This window comes from Calidris pugnax, unplaced genomic scaffold, assembly GCF_001431845.1.
Source record: "Calidris pugnax isolate Ruff unplaced genomic scaffold, ASM143184v1 scaffold74, whole genome shotgun sequence".
Taxonomy (NCBI): Eukaryota; Metazoa; Chordata; class Aves; order Charadriiformes; family Scolopacidae; genus Calidris; species Calidris pugnax.
Window position 1 is genome coordinate 1,517,030 of NW_015090790.1, and position 18,210 is coordinate 1,535,239.

Genomic DNA, 18,210 nt, shown 5'->3' on the forward strand with positions numbered 1-18,210 from the left:
CACCACTTGGAGGGAAGGAGGTAGAGAAATCGGGAGTTGAGCCCAAGAAGAAAGGAGGGGTGGAGGGCAGGTGTGGAAGTACATGAGATGTGCTCCTCCATATCCCCAAGTTTCTCGTCCTCTGCAAGGAACCCACACACCCCGACAGCTGCCGTGCTAGACGCCGAAGGAGGAGAAGTGGAGAAGATCAGGACATCAGATTCAAAATCATGCTCCCGATCCAAGCAAGGCACCATTATAGACTGGAGAGATGCTTTCAGGTTTGGATCCTATGGTTGCTCTAAGAACTAGTGGCAACAGCAGAAAGCACCTTGAAACATCCAAAAGCTGCTTCTTGCTGCCCAGCTGCCCGCCAACCACAGGCTGGGCAAGGGCCATGGTGAGTGGTTTGTGGCTGACACCTCAAATTTTGAAGCAAAAACTGTGGTACAAAGGGCATTTTTTGTTTCAGACCCCAATGATAGCCAAGCTCCTTATTTTAGTAGTTATTAAAAGGAAACTGAAGTCAATCAGTCAGTGGTGGTATTGATTTCAGGTACCTCAAGTAGCCCCTTGGAGAAGGTTGGTGATTTTATAGTTTTGGGATTTAAAAAAAAGGTAATACATTTTAATATCTCCTCCTTTAAAAACTTGTAACATTTCACTCAACTCTATTTTGGGAACAAATTATTCGGGAATAATTTACCCAACCTTATTACTTTTTGATGTCAGAGGCTCTATCTCTCTATTTCCATTTCTGCTTTAGGTATTATATTACATCCAGTAAAACATATCTAACATTTCTCATGTTCAGTAAAATAAAGTCTGCAAGTCCTTACCCACATTTCCTTGTTTTCATTTTCTAACCAAAGTCTACATAGCAGAATCATCCGTTAGGAAATTTATAACTGCATTCTCATTGAACTGTTTTTAATTCTACAGATTTTGATGTAATAAAAATCAACTACAACACACAATACAGCTGGTATAACTTATAAAACAAACCGCTTTAAAAATGCTGTCCTTATCACAGAGCATTTTCTAGTAACATATCATTTATTTAATGTACTGTTTTGAAATTACCCTTTGCAGTTAATTGTCCTTGTCTGTACCCACAGCTCCAAACCTGGTTTACAGACATACTCAGCACTGTTACATAATTTATAGAAAACAGACCATTTCTGAAATGCACGAAATTGCTTAATTCATTTGCTCTCTGAGGTGGACACAGACAGAATCGAGTGCTGCTTTCAGCAGCTGCAGAGTGCAGTTAAAAAGACAGAATTCAAGACTAGGGACTACTGCAATTTTTTCCACTGAAATGTAAGTGAAATACTTGTTTTCTACCCAAATTTAAGGTAATACATAGTGAATAGAAGCCGAGAAGTTGCAAGAAGTGGTCGTTCACTTTGAAACTCTGCACCATGCCGTGTTTCAGAATGTGCACCCAAACCACAGATAAAAGAAATCACTGTTGCTAAGCTTGAGATCTTCTTGCTATCTTCTGTTCAGGAAAGTCATTCTTCCCAATATCTAATCTAAACCTCCCCTGCCCCAACTTCAGACCATTTCCTCTGCTCCTGGCATTATTCCCTTGGGAGAAGAGGCCAACCCCCACCTCTCTACACCCTCCTTTCAGGGAGTTGGAGAGGGCAAGGAGGTCTCCCCTCAGCCTCCTCTTCTCCAACCTTAACATGCCTAGTTCCGTCAGCCTCTCCTCGTAGGACTTGTTCTCCAGACCCCTCACCAGCTTGGTGGCTCTCCTCTGAACATGCTCCAGCACTTCAATGCCCTTCTTGTAGTGGAGGGCTATATCAAGTCCCTGCAGCCATAATTACATCTACTGGTGCCTGTATTCATACAAACACATCTGCTTGTGCCCATACATCTGCAGTGAAACCTCTGGCTGCAGGACAGATGTTAACTCAAATGGATGTAGAAATCCAATAAGCAAGGAGGGAATCAGCTCCTGTTACCCAGAGCAGCACCCAGCTCTGTATGGTTCAGTGACCAGGTGACCTCTGCAGCTCCTTGCCATGGGACACTGGGGGTGGTTGCATAGGTTTATAAAATTATGGGATATATTCATGAAATAAAATCCATCCGTGGCTACTAAAGATAAAAGATTTCCCTCTGGGTGAGGAAGACCTTCAAACACAATTTAATAAACAGCTGGAAAATATTCTGGGGAAGCATCGCTGTTTGCTTACCTAATCTTCCAACTTTCTCCTGCACGTCTGCTCCTGGCCATTTTTGGAAACAGACTACTATGCTGGCAGGATTTCTGGACTTAGATAATACAGCTGTTTATGTCTGAAGAGGGCATCTGGAGAAGACAAAGGTGATGCAGTGGTGGAAATTTATCAGCCGTCTCCTGCTAGCTGGGACATCATTGCTTCCTGATGTGCGGAGATGGCTACTAGACTGTGAGAGAGGGCTCCTTGCCACTGTGAATGTTTCAGCCACAACCTCAGCCCTTCCCAGGGCATCCAGAAGGGCCAGAACTCCCTTGAAAATCAGATCGGAGCCGAGCACTGACCAGTCAGAAGCCCAGCTCTACAGGACTGCACATTAACATGTGAGAAGGCAGACTGATACGAAACCACAGCATTTCTACCATTTCAAAGGCTGTCAAAATAGTCTGCAAAGAAACAATAACACGAGACTGTGCCAAAGATCCAAGTCCATGCTCTATTTGCATTATTTAACACACTGCAACACTCCCCATCTGCACCTAGAACACAAATTCACCTTTCTTCCAATATTCAGGGCTGCTGCAAGAAGAGCAAAAGGTCTATATAGATATCATCCTGCTAGTGAAGGTTTTATGGTCCCCATCTCTCTTGCTTTTAGTGCAAGTCTCCTAGCACTTCATATTTTTTTAGAAGCCCCAGCTCCTGGAGACAGGATGTCTCCCTTTTGATTTTATACAGAAATAAGCTTCTATTCTTCCTGACTGAGGAAATAAACTTGAAAGCCTGACCATTCCCACCATCTTCAAAACTCCGAAGGCAAATCAGATTGTCTCAAACTGTTAGCTTGTTTTAAAAGAAATATTATACATGATTTTTAAATAATTTTCCTTTTTTTTTTTTGCGCTGCCAAGACTTTTGAGCCTCCTGGGTTTGGCAGTGAAGCGTGCAGGTCTAAGTCAGAAACACTGCAATTCAGTGAAAGGAATCTTTCTGACATTGGAGGCTGCAGATCACATCTATAACACACTGGCTGGCACTAAATTAAGATTGATGCTTCTTGTTATTGTTAACTATCATGCAGATAAACACAAAGATAGTTTAAATTTAGCAAATAATGTGGAAAATTTAATGTCCCCTTCAACGATGTCAGTAAGAGCTTATAACACTTTTGAATAAGCATCAGTGGGACTAAATCTTACACGGTACTACATATGCCAACCCAGACCTGCAAGATACAATTTATTCCAAGGAATGTGTTTAAGAAGAACTCGGTTCCCAGATCAGTAATCCTTCAAGTATTTTGCAAAATACTTTGAGATTCAGTACTTTAAAAAAAATACCTGCGTCACTATAATTATTGCAGTCCTGCTAGCTGAAAAAAACCCAACCCTTTCCTTTATGAATATTTACCACCTGATTAATTTAGAGCTTTAACTCATTGGAACAAGAGAGACTTTTCCTATAGATGAAACAGGACACAGGACACTGTTCCCTAAGTTGCTCCCATGTGGATGTTACCAACCTGGAGAAACCCTCACCATTAGTCTGCCTTGGTTTACTTCACATGGAAAATAAATTAAAAAAAAAGTTCAGTATAAAATATCAAGAGTTTATTTGACATAGGGGCAAATTCTGCTACCTTCATCCCACTTGAGGAGAAACCCAAGCTGCAACTCAACTAATTGAATTAGCTACTCATACGATGAGATGGAATTAGACTGATGATCTTAAAGGTCCCTTCCAACCTAAACGATTCTATGGTTCTATGGTTCTTCATGTCATACAGTCTTGTCCTGCACACCGGCTGTGTGACACCAATGAAATTCAAAGTGTTGACGCGTGGATCCCAAACACCCAATTGCTAACGGACATGGATGGGAGTTACGGAGTGCCTGGGTCTCCTGCTCACCTACATGGGAGCTGCTACTTGCTCAGGCTCTAAAGAACTTTCCTCGGTGTCATTTGGTCGGAGACTTTCGACCTCCAAACACATGTAAGATTAGAAGCAGAAAAAGACTCATCCCTATTTTCAGCTGCCGTACCAGATTGAAGAACACATGCCACCTGAGCTCTTGCTTTCCTTAACTCCTCTGATAGTGCATAACATCCCCTTCCCAGACCAAACATCTGGAGATAATTCATGAAGCAGACCTTTAGTAAGTGAAACTCTGGCTTGCCTAAAAACAATAAAACCAATAAACAACAGGTTGCTCTGGGACTATACGGAGACCATGATGAGAATTAATATGCAACACGTAAAGGCAAGTAACAACTTCATGGAATACGTATGGGATCAGGACCCTAAGTGTGGGTGAAATATGAGCTATTAAATCTATATCCATTCTGGCTTGGCTATCAAAATTGAATTCATTCAGTAGCAGCCCCTACTAGGATTTCACTGCTCAATACATTTTTATCGCTATGCAGTTTGAGCAATATTTTTGATCAATTCCTCCAATCAACATTTGTCCGTGGTGGGTCATTATTTTTCCTGCTGGCGAAACGACTTCTTGAAACCTTGTTAATCAATCTGCCCAGTTTAAGTTACTGCACAACTTAAGGCAGTCAGCTGTGCAAACAGTGGGAGCTGGAAAGCAGCTTCCAGAGACACTTGGTTGGCATCACCACTTATATGGAACTCCTCACCAGAAGCAAATGCAGGTTAATTGAAGCAGGGTGAATTGCTAGGTGTCCTCTGCAGGCAAATGCCTTGTTTCATTAGCCTGGGGGGCTTCAAACCCCCAGTCCTTCCCAAGACTTCTCCGCTGCTAACACCTCCTCCTGCAGAGCAGTGGCAGTTAAATTGTTTACTCCTTCTTGAGACGCTGGAAAATTACTGATGTGCTTTCTCAGGGTCACCTCACTTGCTAGGAAAGTTTGATAATTAGAGACAAGACTGTTTGCCCTTCTCCATTACCCTGGCAACTGGATAAAATGACTGGACCTTGTTTTCTCCAGTGAAGCAGCATTCCACCACACCACTGTATATGGTGTGCCCTCTGCTCCAGCAGCCAGCAGTACCTGCAAAAGGTGCAAGACCATCCTCAAGAAAGGGAGATAACAACGAGGGGAACGTGATGGGGCATTTGGGTATCTTCATCAATGGGTCTGCAGATCTACAATTGGATTCATTCTCTTACTGTACCAATTTCTGTAATGTTGATTACTGCAGCAGCTGGGCATTTAATTACCCACAAATGAGAGCAAAACCAGACCATAGGAGAACAGAACGTCAAAGGGGAGGCAAGTTGCCCTGGCAATCACTGGGTTTCACCTGCTTTCAAGCACAAGAAATGCCAAAGCTGGGGCTGTTGAGCTGGGAAAATTGCTGTTGAACAAAAAGATGGTTGTCTCCACGGTGCAGCCTGCAGAAAGTAAGTCCTGAGTAACATGCTCTAGTCCTGAGTAACATGCTCTGACAAGCTCTAGGCAATCCTGCTTCAGCAGGGGAGTTGGACTAGATCTCTATGGCCCCTTCCAACTCTAAAAATTCAGTGAAATTCAGTGAAAGCACCTGGACGGGACGCCAAGTCTTCTGAGGCCACCGAGTCTCCTGAGGCCACTGTTTCGGCAGGCAGGGAGTCTGGATGTGCTCACCTGGCTGTGAGGGAAGGGAACCTGATAAGGGGAGGTGGAGAAGGGGCAAAAGCAGCAACATCACAGAGTGACTCATGCTGGGACCCGAGGGAGGACAAAGCCCCGCACTTCAGACAACGAGTGTAAGGGATAGAAGATGCGTGTTCTTAATCCATTTTGTTGTCCCTACCTGATTCACTATTCTAGGATATTCCACTTTTAAGAATACATCAAAACTTTCATCTGCAGATGAGCATTGTTAAAAAAAAAATAATAAAAAATCACACCTTTTCTCTCTCTCTCTCTAAACAAGGCAGATAACACTACGGTATTAATTAACACTACGCAGTAACTGCAAAGTACCGGTTCCAAAGCAAACTTAGGAAATGGACGGCTCCTGCTGTCACAAAGGAAATAAATGAGGACATGTTTCCAAAGGATCCTTATCGCATTTCCACTGCAGGTGGCTGCTGGGGGATGGGGAAGATGGACAGACTGACCGTACAACCCCATAAGTTGACTTTCCCCGGGAAACCCAGTGTGAGGGCAGATGCTTGGAGTATTCAAAGCAGACCACAAAGGTTTTCACATTAGGCAGAGGCTTTTAAACCTGCTCTACCCCTTAGGCAGATTCACTTTCCTTGTGCTCGAACTTCTCGAGGCAGAACAGATCGATAAAAATTATGTTCCTCACTGTCTGATCTGTAATCACTATTCCAGGTGCCACAGCTGCCACGATAAATGTCTCTGCAACTACATCTGGGAGAGATTTGCTCCCACGAGTGAATTTTTAGGATGCAACATCTCATAATTACTCAGTTCACTATTCTGTTAAATAATCTGTCAGAGCAGGAAAAAAACTCTTCAGTGTGCTCTATGACTGGAGGAAGCAGTTTATCTTGCTTTAAGTTACATTTACACATTCTGCCAGCCCCTGTAGTACCCAATGAACACAGCTTTGAGTCACTGGATTGCCTGTCAGCAGCCATGGCAGAATCGAAGGCACTTTCGGTAATTAAAGGTAATTCACTTTAACTAGATATGGTTAAAGGCCTCTCCAGCCAAATAGAGAATAATAGAAATACAGGACTTACCATATCTACAAGCTACAAAAAAAAAAAAACCCAACCAACAACACACAATATTAATTAATAAATGCAATAAAGTTTTGCATGTAATCCATTTAGGGATAGCTTCTAGCTCACTAAATTACATATTTATTGTTTGCTTTAATTATAATACCCAGAAAACCATTTATTTGTGTAAATGCTGGTACTTACACCTAAAGCTTTTCTTTTTAAAAAAGCTGTAAGCAAACATAAGATATCGTCCCTAAGATTAATAATAAAAATGAAATGGTTCAGTGAGCTGAAGTACAAGGAATATTTTACCATGGAAATTGCAGATTTAGGAGCTTTCACCATAATGACTTCACATCTGAATACAGAAGCAGATTCATTCTTACACTAAATCTCTATTTTTAAAAACCTTATTACATACTAGAATACAGAAAGTTGCCGTAGGTATAACAAAAGAGCGGTGATGTGCCTTTTCCCAAGTTCATACTCTCCAGCTGGGAAGACCTGGGTTATGCCCTCGAGGAGCCGTCCCCACGCAGTCATAGAATCACAGAATCAGAGAATAGTTTTGGGTGGAAGGGATCTTTAAAGGCCATCTAGTCCCTCCTCTCCTGCAATGAGTAGGGACATCCTCAACTAGTGCAATGAGTAGGGACATCTAGATGACTCCCCAGCTCTGCCCTTTTCCCACATGGCACTGCAATTCCTAAGTTTAACCCTCATCTCCCACAGTGATCATCCCCATGAGGTACAAGGGGGACCCATGGTGCCCTCTTGACCCACCCTTGCAGGGAAGAAGCAGTACAAAGCTTCAGTGGGGTGTGAGAGGTCCCCTAGGACAAGGCCACCCACTAGATTTGCCCTCAGGGAGCCACAGATCCAGTTCAGGAGAAGGCAAATAGTTAACATGGAAAAGGAGACCAGTTCTACAATAAATGGATGTATTTTAAACAGGCAAGACAGGGTCTGGATGGTTTTCATGCAGAGCCACCAGTTCTTCCTCTACATTGTTCTGCCTCTGAGCATGACTCCTCCCTCAACAACTCAGTACCACCATCTGCTAAACCTCTCCCAACCCCACACAAGCAAGTGAGGAGTCTTCATTAGGTTCCTTCCCACCAACTGCACCCAACCAAACCAGACACGACAGGGGGGTGAAAAGGTGATTAACCTGGGGATCCCCCATTACTGAGACTTCTCACGTATGTGGCTGGGTAGCTGGTGCATCCCTATCTCTTTGCATAGTCACATCAGACTATTTATTTTCTGTAAAGCCAGTTCACTGCAAGCCACAATTTTGCTTCCTTGTACAGACTGCTTGCAGATGTTATTCTGGTCAAGAATACAGACAAATGAAAATCCCAGTGTGAAGGCTGATGTGGAAATCCTCGAGAGACTAATATAAATAATGTCCATTTCTTTTACCAGGCTATTTAAAAGATGTCAAGCACACAGATGCCATTCTCTTCAGCTCAGAGACGCTGTGACCAGTGAGCCATTCTGGCCAGAAAGAGCATTCCCAATCGTAAAAAAGATGAAGGGTTTGCTTCTTGAGCAGTATCTCTGGAGACATGAACATCTCTACTTTACGTCAACCACTAGTCTCCCGTAGTCCCAGCTGATGCTAGGCAAGCCTAGTTAATATTAAAAGCTAAGCAGAAGGTAAACATAGGCAAAACCACAAACATTTCAATGGACATCACAGTTACCTAAAATAGCCACCACCTCGTCGTCCTGGATGACTTCTAGGGATCCCGAGACCACAAAGCAAAGAGCATCAACGCTTTCCCCAGCGTGATAGATGAGGTCCCCCGGGGCGCAGTGGATTGTCTGAAACTCCACAGCCAGGGCTCGCAGGCAGCCGTCACTAGCCAGCCGGAAGGCAGGATGCTCGTTAAAAACTTTCCGGTTTAGGTGCACGCAAATATCTGCTCTCATGTCCTTTGGGCAAATTGAGAGAACCTGAATTAAAAAAAAAAGAGGAAAAATAATCAGCTGGGAATATGACACTGGGCCAGCGCGCGCTTCATAAAATCACTGAATGGATGGATCTTAAGATCTGCTTCATCTTAAGATCCACTTCATCTTAAGATCCATTCATCCAGTTATTTCATAAAGCTTCCGGTGGGAGTTTTATCTTGAATTTGGGGTAGCCTTTTTCAACCCATCTACTGCTTTCACTGCAGCTGAAACGGTGATGCAGAGGAAGGGACTATCCTGTTACACTGTTCTCATTCCTAACAGTTTCCACACTTGGTTTCCAGAATTGCAGATGGCACTACTATGTCCTGTTTGTGGATGACCCTCCAGACTTGGTGCCCAGACTATCCGCCCGCTGCTACGCTCAATCCCTGCAGGAGCACAGAATGGATGCTCAGAGCTGAAGGAGCTTGAAGACATGCAAAGACGTACAATTCACAATAGAGAACACTGTATTTTGCTCACATCCAGAAAACCTACAAGTCCTCAAAAGTCTTGGTGCAGATGACCACTTACCGATGCGGATCCAAACACACCTAGGGTTTAGTTTCTGTGCCGTACAGACATACAACGAGTAACCTGCCCCGGAGGGCTTACATACTAGAAAATCCAAAGAGTTTGAGATTGGAGCAAAAAGAAAGTGTTACGAAACCTTATGGAATGTAAAGAAAAGCTGAGTGAAAAACTGTCCTGTGAACACAGAGATGTCTTCGTAGCAGATCAATTAAATAAGACCTTAAATTAATTCCTTACCTTAAATAGCTTTCCCTATCAAAACAGTAACACAAATACACCTGAAGAAAGAAAAGTGAAAATGTGTAGGTCTTGTTAGGTTTATAAACTGTGTGTTTAATATTTGCACATCCTCCTAAACACACCAACGTCTTTAAAACCCTAAAATACAAGGTAGCTACTTGCGCTGAGAAACATACAAAACCTTTTCAAGTTTTCCTAGGATAAATAATAGAAAAGAGCGTGAGATTAAGAAGTCTCTGGAAGTCTCGTATAAAGAAGCCTGCCGATCAATAGTACTGATTAATTTCTCGTTGTATGGAATTAATCTGGCAGCTTGCTCTGCAGACAGTGTGAGAGACAGGGACATTGGGTCAATGTGGTGACTACCATCGAAGATTAGCAAACAGAGGGAGACTCCGGTAACCCTGACTAAGCTTTGAGGCAAATGGTCATGTTACTATTGAAGTAAAGCCGCGATTTTCATTTCTGTTTAATGCAGAAGGGGTATAAAATGTAAGTTTGCAAAGTATTGCTAAAGGTCCCGAAACACAGAATGGGAAAATAGCGAACCATTTCTAGTTTAATAACATTTAGTCCCTTTCTAATTTCAACAGATCAAAGTTCCTTTGCAAAGATATAATGACTGCAAAAAGCTAAAGGAGAAGTTATTCTTCTATTCTACGTACTATGAGAGTCTTGAGGCGAGAAGGGGCTACTGCAACCATTGGCACTAACCTCTTGCATTCATAATCTTCATATCAATCCCAGAATATCTGGTAAAACCATAGCCTAAAAGAGCTAGATTTCATATTTTCAATTGATACAGGGCAGTTGTTCCAACGGACAGTTACTCTCTCTTCTAAAACATGCTGTTTCTGAACTGATTTGTTTTTAACTTTCAGCCAACAGCCAGTGGATCTCATATGGTCCTTAGATGAAAGACCTACAGTCACTGGAAATCCCTTCCACATGTTGGTGTTTATAGAATATGTCCAGCTCATTTCTCGATCTCAACTAAAAAATAAAGAGATGATGCTTCTTGTGCCTAACACTATGAAGCACAGTATCTCTTCGGAAACTTCTCCAAAGCAAGAGATTTTCTCACTTACAACCACCTTCCTAGATCTACCAGATGATCAGTTTTTATTTGACTTAACACAGGATAAGTCAATTTGGCTTAAGGCGATTTTTCTGTAACAACGTTGTACAGAAGACATTAAAATAGGTACGTCTGTTTTATAATAAAAATTAATAATAAACACATTTGATAAGACATATTCCCCATAAGCATCATTTGCATTAGTAATAATGTCTTGTCTGAGTCACTGTTGACCATATTCCATATCACATTTCCATAATTTTATTAGGGGCAAATGTCAATTTTACAAACTTATACTTACCTGAGTCATCCCATTTACCATTAAAAATACAGACACACCTCAGTCTTTCCAGTAAAAAACAAAAATTACTTTTGAGAGTGATTATTTCACCTTAGCCCAACTTCTGGATCAAACAGAAAGCTCATCTTTTTTATAATAAAAAAAAAACATGCCATCTTTCTTCTTCTCAATAGGAATTTAATGAAAAATTCTGCTTTCTTTTGTATCATGATTGATGGTTTTTAAATTTTTATCTACTCTTGGGCCTAAATCATGGTTAGAAATTTTTTATGTCCCTTTAATACTTTCATTAATGTAAGTGCTTTTGACTTAACAAGGCCATGAGCTGTGAATTCTCAAACACTGCTCTTAAGAAAAATGTGTGTATTCATACATGACTGATTTCCAATTTTTTCTTTTAAGCTTCCAAAGTGCAGGAAAATTTGGTTAGACTATTGCAGAGGTTGTTACTGCAAGATCTGGAGATGTTCCAGGAGCCTTTGTTTTTTGGAATGTAAATTAATTGCGTCCCTAAGGAATACAAGCCACTTGGATGCAAAGCAGCATATTGTTTCCTCACAAATACAGAGTTAAATACAGAGTACTAAAAGTGAGCACTCCAAGCATTACTCTGTTTATAGACACAACAAACTCATCTATCATCACATACTGTAATACCAAGAGACGGAAAAAATTCTATTGCACAGAAAAAGCCAGTCTTAGAAAGCATAATTCAGGAATTTTCTGATGTCATGATAAAGTGATTCTCCTAATGACATATCACTGCATGGAGATACATGGAGATATCACTTATCAACTAGTACAGCAGGCAATGAGCAATGATCCAAGAGTAAGCCAGGAACAAATATTCTTTATTTCAGTTTTCTTGTCTGCTACGCTGCAAGTACTGAAACAGATGACAACTAAAAGAAATACTTCATACTAAAAGATTTGGCAAAGGAGCTTTGACTGATAAAGATAAATGTAGATATACATAGGGGGGAAAAAGAGCAAAGACAGACAATCTCAACATTCAGATCTGTGTTCACTGTACGGTCCAAGCACAGGACTTCACGAGCTCCAACCTGACTTTGCAGCACTTGTTTTTGTGTTTACAAATACCAACATTACGAATTCAGAATGAGTCTCGCATCTGCCACCAGCTTCTCTATTAGTTATACTGTAGAAAGGGGCTGTTGGTGACACAGATTACAGTGTGTAGGAATTTTGCTGCTTCCCAAGACGACGTGTAATAGGATACAGGATCACAGAGAAGCATTTGAAAGCTAATGATAAATAGGCCAGAGATCCTAAGAGCAGAAAACAAGCACTTCACATTCAGATAAATATTCTTCTGAAAATGATCCCTTATTGATAACACAAGACTTGAACGTTCTTATTGTGAAATGCTCTTACTGAGATCTCAGCATTTTTAAAGCAGCATGCAAGCAAAAAGACATAAAGCAGTAGCACCATGGTTGTCCACGAGCCCACAGGGCGTGCAAGTGCACACACATAGGTGTAAAAGAGAAATTCAGTGGAAGGCAGAGGGTATCCTGTAACGCTCAACCTCTTGTTTCACTGAAATGCCTCCAAGACTTCATGTCAGTAGAACCAAAGATGGGCTGGGACACTTGTCCTGGCCCATGTACTCTTTCAGAAGCACATCAAAAACCACCGAGACAAATTCCTGAAGAGAAAATTCCCTTAGAGGCTTCAAGACCTTTCTCAGTGAAACCTGCAGTTTATAAGCTAGGCAGGATATTAAGGCTGCTGACTGAGATGCTTTACCAACTGATGGGTTTGGAGCAGGCGGTCTGCAGGGACCAGATGCTTGTGCTGCTCCACAAGTTGCTCTGTAATAAATCTGGAGCCACCGTCTTCCCTGTCAGCTTTCCCATATGCACCCGAGCAGCATAAAAGAACAGAACCTGCTACATTTCCAGTGAAAAATGAGAGGAAAGTTGAATTCTACCCGGAGGAAAACCTTCACTGGCTGTATAAGCTGTTTATCTACCAGAAAAGGAGCAAGGCTCCGTGCCACACATGAACAGCACGCACCTATCCATAAAGACCTGAACGGCTACAGAGCTGAGAGAGGAAAAATAAAGCACAGAATAACACCTATCGCTTCCCTTCTTTGCGCAGAAAATTAAAACCTACTCAAAGTCAGGGTAAGATAATTGCTGAGCTCTGCCATCATCACCTGGCACCCAGCCGGTACACACCCCAGCACAACGACACCCCGTGCGGAGATTCAACACCGCCCTCACCCCTGGAGCAGCCTAGGGCATCCGCACAACGCCGACGCTGAGAAAAAAGCTTCTGGTTGCTGCTAGAGATGGGGAAAGGCAGTAACTCCAGCTCTGAAGACTCACAGAGAATTGGCACAAAACCTCTCGCTGCCTTTTTCAGGTCAAGATCTGTAAGGGAGGGATAAAATCCCCAAGGAGGTTCTACCTGATTTCTTTTTTTCCCTCTCCCATCCACGTCCTCAGCATGCTCAGGCTGTTGGAGAAAAGCCCCTCAAAGAACTCTATGGGGAGCAGAGATTAAAGAACTCCAAGAAAAGCAAATAAATTGAAACAAAAAAAAAAAAACCTGTACAGATTAAGAGTGTGTCCAAACAATATCTTTTAGGACGGGTTTAAGGATTTTTAAAAAAAATCTTTCCCAGCCGGAAAACACTATAGTGTGTCTTAGCAAATATTACAGAATCTGTTAACGAAAAGGAAAGGGGCCAGTGAATCATGGACTATATCTATTAGCAATTCTCTTTCAGCACACAGGATTCTTACTTTCTTGGGGTTGTAGCTACGGGATATTTGACTGATACTCAAGTGAAAAGCTTAGACAGTCTCAGCACTGAAATAACACGGACCGTTTCCTAAATGAATAACTGTAACGAATATTAGAGATACGAAAAAAAGGTCAGCTTTGACAATAAATAAAATAAGCCTCACCAACTTCTAACCAGTTATAGGTCACAAACAGTTCTTTTTCTTTTGTGGAGAAAGGCCACTCTGGGTTTTCAGACATATTCAGCAGTCATAATCAAGGTCCGATTCAATATCAATCACGATACCTTATAGGCACCTGATCAAGTTACTCAGACTTTTAGAAGGATTTGGCTCATTTGTGCATTGAATTCTTTTGCAGACCTGGCGAAAAGCGTTACATTCGGCGCTGGACGAATGCCAAAGAGACAAAGGTAAGAAAACAGCTGATTGGCAAATCACAGAACGCTTTCCTGTAATAATCAGGCAATTTTGTAAGTAACTCAAAGGTGACGTATGGAACTGAGCAGTTATTAACCCTGCGTGCATTAGGGTAATCTTCAATACATCACGGAATGTCTTGGCACCGAGAACTGAATTTCAGCAGCAGTGGTGTGCTCCGTTTTAATTGCACGAAAATCCAAGGTCACTTGGATTTAAGTGCTCAGAAACCGAGATCTGAAAATCCAGACTAATAAACTGAGTTTGGCTTGTTTTCTTGTTAACAACACATGATATGAACCAGTGATCAAAATGGTTAGATTTAGTGGTAAAGTAACAAAAGTAACCAACTTTTAACGGAGTAACAAGTATTAGAGACATTACAAAACGCCTAGAAACTGGCTCTCGATTATATGAAATTCAGTATTTTCAACACAAATAGAATCTGGCTATAGGTCTGAAAAACAGGGGAAGACGAGAGGCATCACCACCTGCTTTAAGGACTCGAGTGGATCACCAGCACAGGGCCTGCTGGTTCACCTAAATTCACTAATAACCCAAAGTAGCAGATCCCACGTAACCCAAGGTTCACAGAAGTCTCAGCAGTTAAAGGTTTTACTGTGTTCAGTTTTGCTATTAATATCCATCCCAAGCATAATCATCCCAGACCCTTTTAATGGGGCGAAGGACAGCAGACTGCAGGGATTTCTATCATTAAAATCAGCTTTTTAGATAAAAGACAGAAAAATAAACATCAGAAAGAATATGGCATACATCAAAGAATTTCTTAAGTCACAACATTTTTTGGAGCGACAGCTTCTGGAACAAAGGTCACCCTTGGAAGAACGGAGTCCATCAATGGTTTGTTTTATTCTGTGCTTCTTCTGGAGGTGGCTTTATTTTCTAACATGCAGCATTATGTAAAGACATTCAAAGGTGAAAGCGTTAAGAAAACAGATCTGGAGAAGACCTTCCCCTAAATGTGGTCTCTAGGAACCGACAGCCCCTCTGTCAGATCCGTCCCCTTGGTGGCAGTGCTCAGGAAAATCCCCAACCCATCTACTCGGGTCTTTCTTCCCCCAAAAAATAAGCTCATGAGCTGCTCCGTAGCCATGGTGTATAGCCCTGGCACTTCCTCAAGTTCATGGTTTAATCTGCATCAATCCCAAGACGAACACATCCAAGAGACAGAGATAATTGTGGATAAACCTTCTTGGCTCTCCACAAGTGCATACAGGAGGTAAATAATCCATACCATCCATAAAGGTGAAACAGAAAGCCCCACTGGCGGACAGGCCCCGCTCTTGGACCCGTGTGAAGGACAGTGAGACCCTGACCGTCTCTCCTGCATCCCGCTCTCCAAAGAACCATGGATTGTAACTGTACCTGGTCCTAGCTCAGCTCTGTGAGGTGAGGGAAGACTTCTTGTTCACCTCGTCCCGATCTGCAAGGAACGACCAACAACCCCGCTTCTACAACGAAACAAAAATACTTGTCCAAACGATTTTTACCTTCCCTCTTCAGCAGGGAATTGTATGCAGCTGTCACACCTAGTTTTGGAGAAGTTCTCTTTTGGCCAGGAAGCTTGGAAGCCTTCTACCCCAGTCATCCATGAGGAAATCCAGCCAGCACTTACAGACACCTCTATGTGACGGGACACCATAGGAATGGCAGCCTGATTCCCCTATTCATCTCAGGGCATCACCAATTAATACTACAGCTCTTGAAGATATTATTAACAGCAAGCATGACTACACTGCACTGTCCTTCTGTAGATTAATGTTTAATAAAGTTACAACCTGCTTCTGTTTACCATAAACTCATCTCTCCTGTACGAAAGCTTAGTGGGCCAGCAGTAAATAGTTTTAATCCTGTGTTATTTTCCCATGATTTCCATTTCAGTCATTGCAATGTGGAATTGGCTCTCATTATTCCAATAGCCATTGATGCTCAGGTTGAGACTCTTTTTCAACCTATGGCTTTTCTGAAGGAAGCAATTCTTAAAACATGACAGACACTTGTTTAATTGCTTTCTGAGCAAATCTTAAGCCATACAACAGCATAGAGGTCAAGAAGAGAAAATCTTCGGGTTTCACTGACATTTCAGAACATTATCATAAGATGAGACCCTGAAACATCTGCATGTTAGTTAATGCTTGTTAGGCTTTCATGTATAATGACCTATTTTTTATAGAAGAGCTAATATCTATAAATTTTTCATTTGCTGCCTAGAGATTTCAATCAAAACTAAGCAATTTGAATTCAGTGTGTGTTTCATGTCTCCATTTATTATTGTAAAGACTTTTTTCAGCCGTTTAAAAATGGTGATATATGGAGAATGGACTGCATCTTTTTTACCTCTCTCAAAAAACCAGGTTCTGCTGGATGAGAGGTACTTTTTAGTATATAAAGGCTTCTCAGTTTTGTCATGTCTTTAGCTGTGCTCATTATTAGATGAATAACCTTGAAACCTGTAGCGTTAAATGTAAAAAAAAAATAAATATCCATCTTCTTTGAGCCACTCTTACACCAGGAGATAAGAGTCCACGTGCATGTATTACATATATCATCCCAGCTGTCAGAGGAGAGCTCTCATGTTTAAGTGATTTAAGATTATGGACGAGAAGCCGCTTGTTTCCCCTTAAGTAATAATAATAAATACGCTAATGCTTTTAGTGGTGGTGTTAACTGCTTATTTGTGAACACTCAGAGACAGGCTGAAGGGCTGTGGTTTGAAGACAGGATTTAAAGATGAGCTATTCCCGAGAAGAACACGGAAGCCAAAATTGTGTGCTTAAGGCACCATCACTTTGGCGTGGGAGAACAAGTCCTCTTCCACATACAAGGGCAATGGAATGGAGCTTTAAAACAAATTTCTGTTCTGGGTGGTTTGCTCTCGCAAGCAGCAAAGAACTAGGGACCTTCATTAAACTTCCTTCTGACTTGCACTTTGCCTTCAGTTCCCATCGCATCCTTACCAGTTTTAGCCAAAAATCTTCTTTGGGGCTATACACTGAATCTCTCATTCAAGAATAGATATTTGAGCTCTGATGCAACGAATCTACACATATTAAGCAGTAGTAATAAGTGTAGTGGTAGTAATTCCAATCAAGTTATTAACTCGTACTTTAATTTCAAGCACATGAATTTAAAATCTCCAGTTATCAAAGAAACACATGCCCATGTGTTTCTTTTTACTCCATCAAATCGGTAGGACTGTTCATCACCATAGGATTCTACTGTAAAACTCATATAAGAAATCTCTCTCTTTGTTAGTACAGCACCCTTCTTGTTCTTAGAATTTGGATTTCAAAACAAAGCCATTTCAACATGCTGAACGACTGAACGAAATGCATTATAAATTTCGTGGCAAATGACATTGCAGAACACATTGCAGTGTGACAATGCAGATATATTTGCAACAGTTTAGGATGTCATACTGTATGTTAGGCAGAAAAACATCCTTGGATGATGGAACCTGACTGAGCTCTGTCATGGAAATTGAAACATTGAGAAATTCCTCACTAATCATGTGTCATGAGCACACGTGTTTTGCAAGATATTAAGAAGCTTATTGAAAAGTTCATAAAACTTAGGGAAAGTGGGAAATCGTGTGATGCAAAGATATCCGGACAGCAGACTGGTCGGAATCTCATTACTGGAGCGTTGAAAACTAGACTGGAGGAAACCTCTAAGGTCACGTCCAGGCTGCCTGACAAAGCAGTGCAGAGAAGCAATTCAAGATCAGGGGCAATAATCCCCTATTCCAACCTACTTTGGAGCACTATCTGGATTTAGCAGGTCACCCACAGTTGCAATGTAGTCCCGTCAGCCCCACTGTGTCTACGGTAATAAATCTGACCTTGGGTCCCTACGGTGCACTCCCACCCACTTGCTGCTCTAGGGTTAGTGCAGATGGATTAAACTTAAATGCAGAGGGTCTTACATCAGGGCTTGAAGGGGCAATGAAGGAACTAATGCAAGAGAAATGATCCGCCCTACATGACCAGTCCCTGGGACTGTACCACTGTTTCCATCATTGCTCAGCTGGGATTTACAACCTTTTCTG

The 18,210-nt window shown here is 41.8% G+C and overlaps 1 protein-coding gene across 2 annotated transcripts in view; it reads right to left on the reverse strand.

Moving 5' to 3' along the window:
* Window positions 1-18,210, reverse strand: part of KCNH5 (potassium channel, voltage gated eag related subfamily H, member 5) — a 160,492-nt gene that overhangs the window by 31,302 nt on the left and 110,980 nt on the right. For both annotated transcript variants that reach the window (XM_014966615.1, XM_014966616.1), the window contains one exon: window positions 8,539-8,791. In XM_014966615.1, coding sequence (XP_014822101.1) covers window positions 8,539-8,791 — 253 coding nt within the window. The remainder of the gene's footprint in view (window positions 1-8,538; window positions 8,792-18,210) is intronic.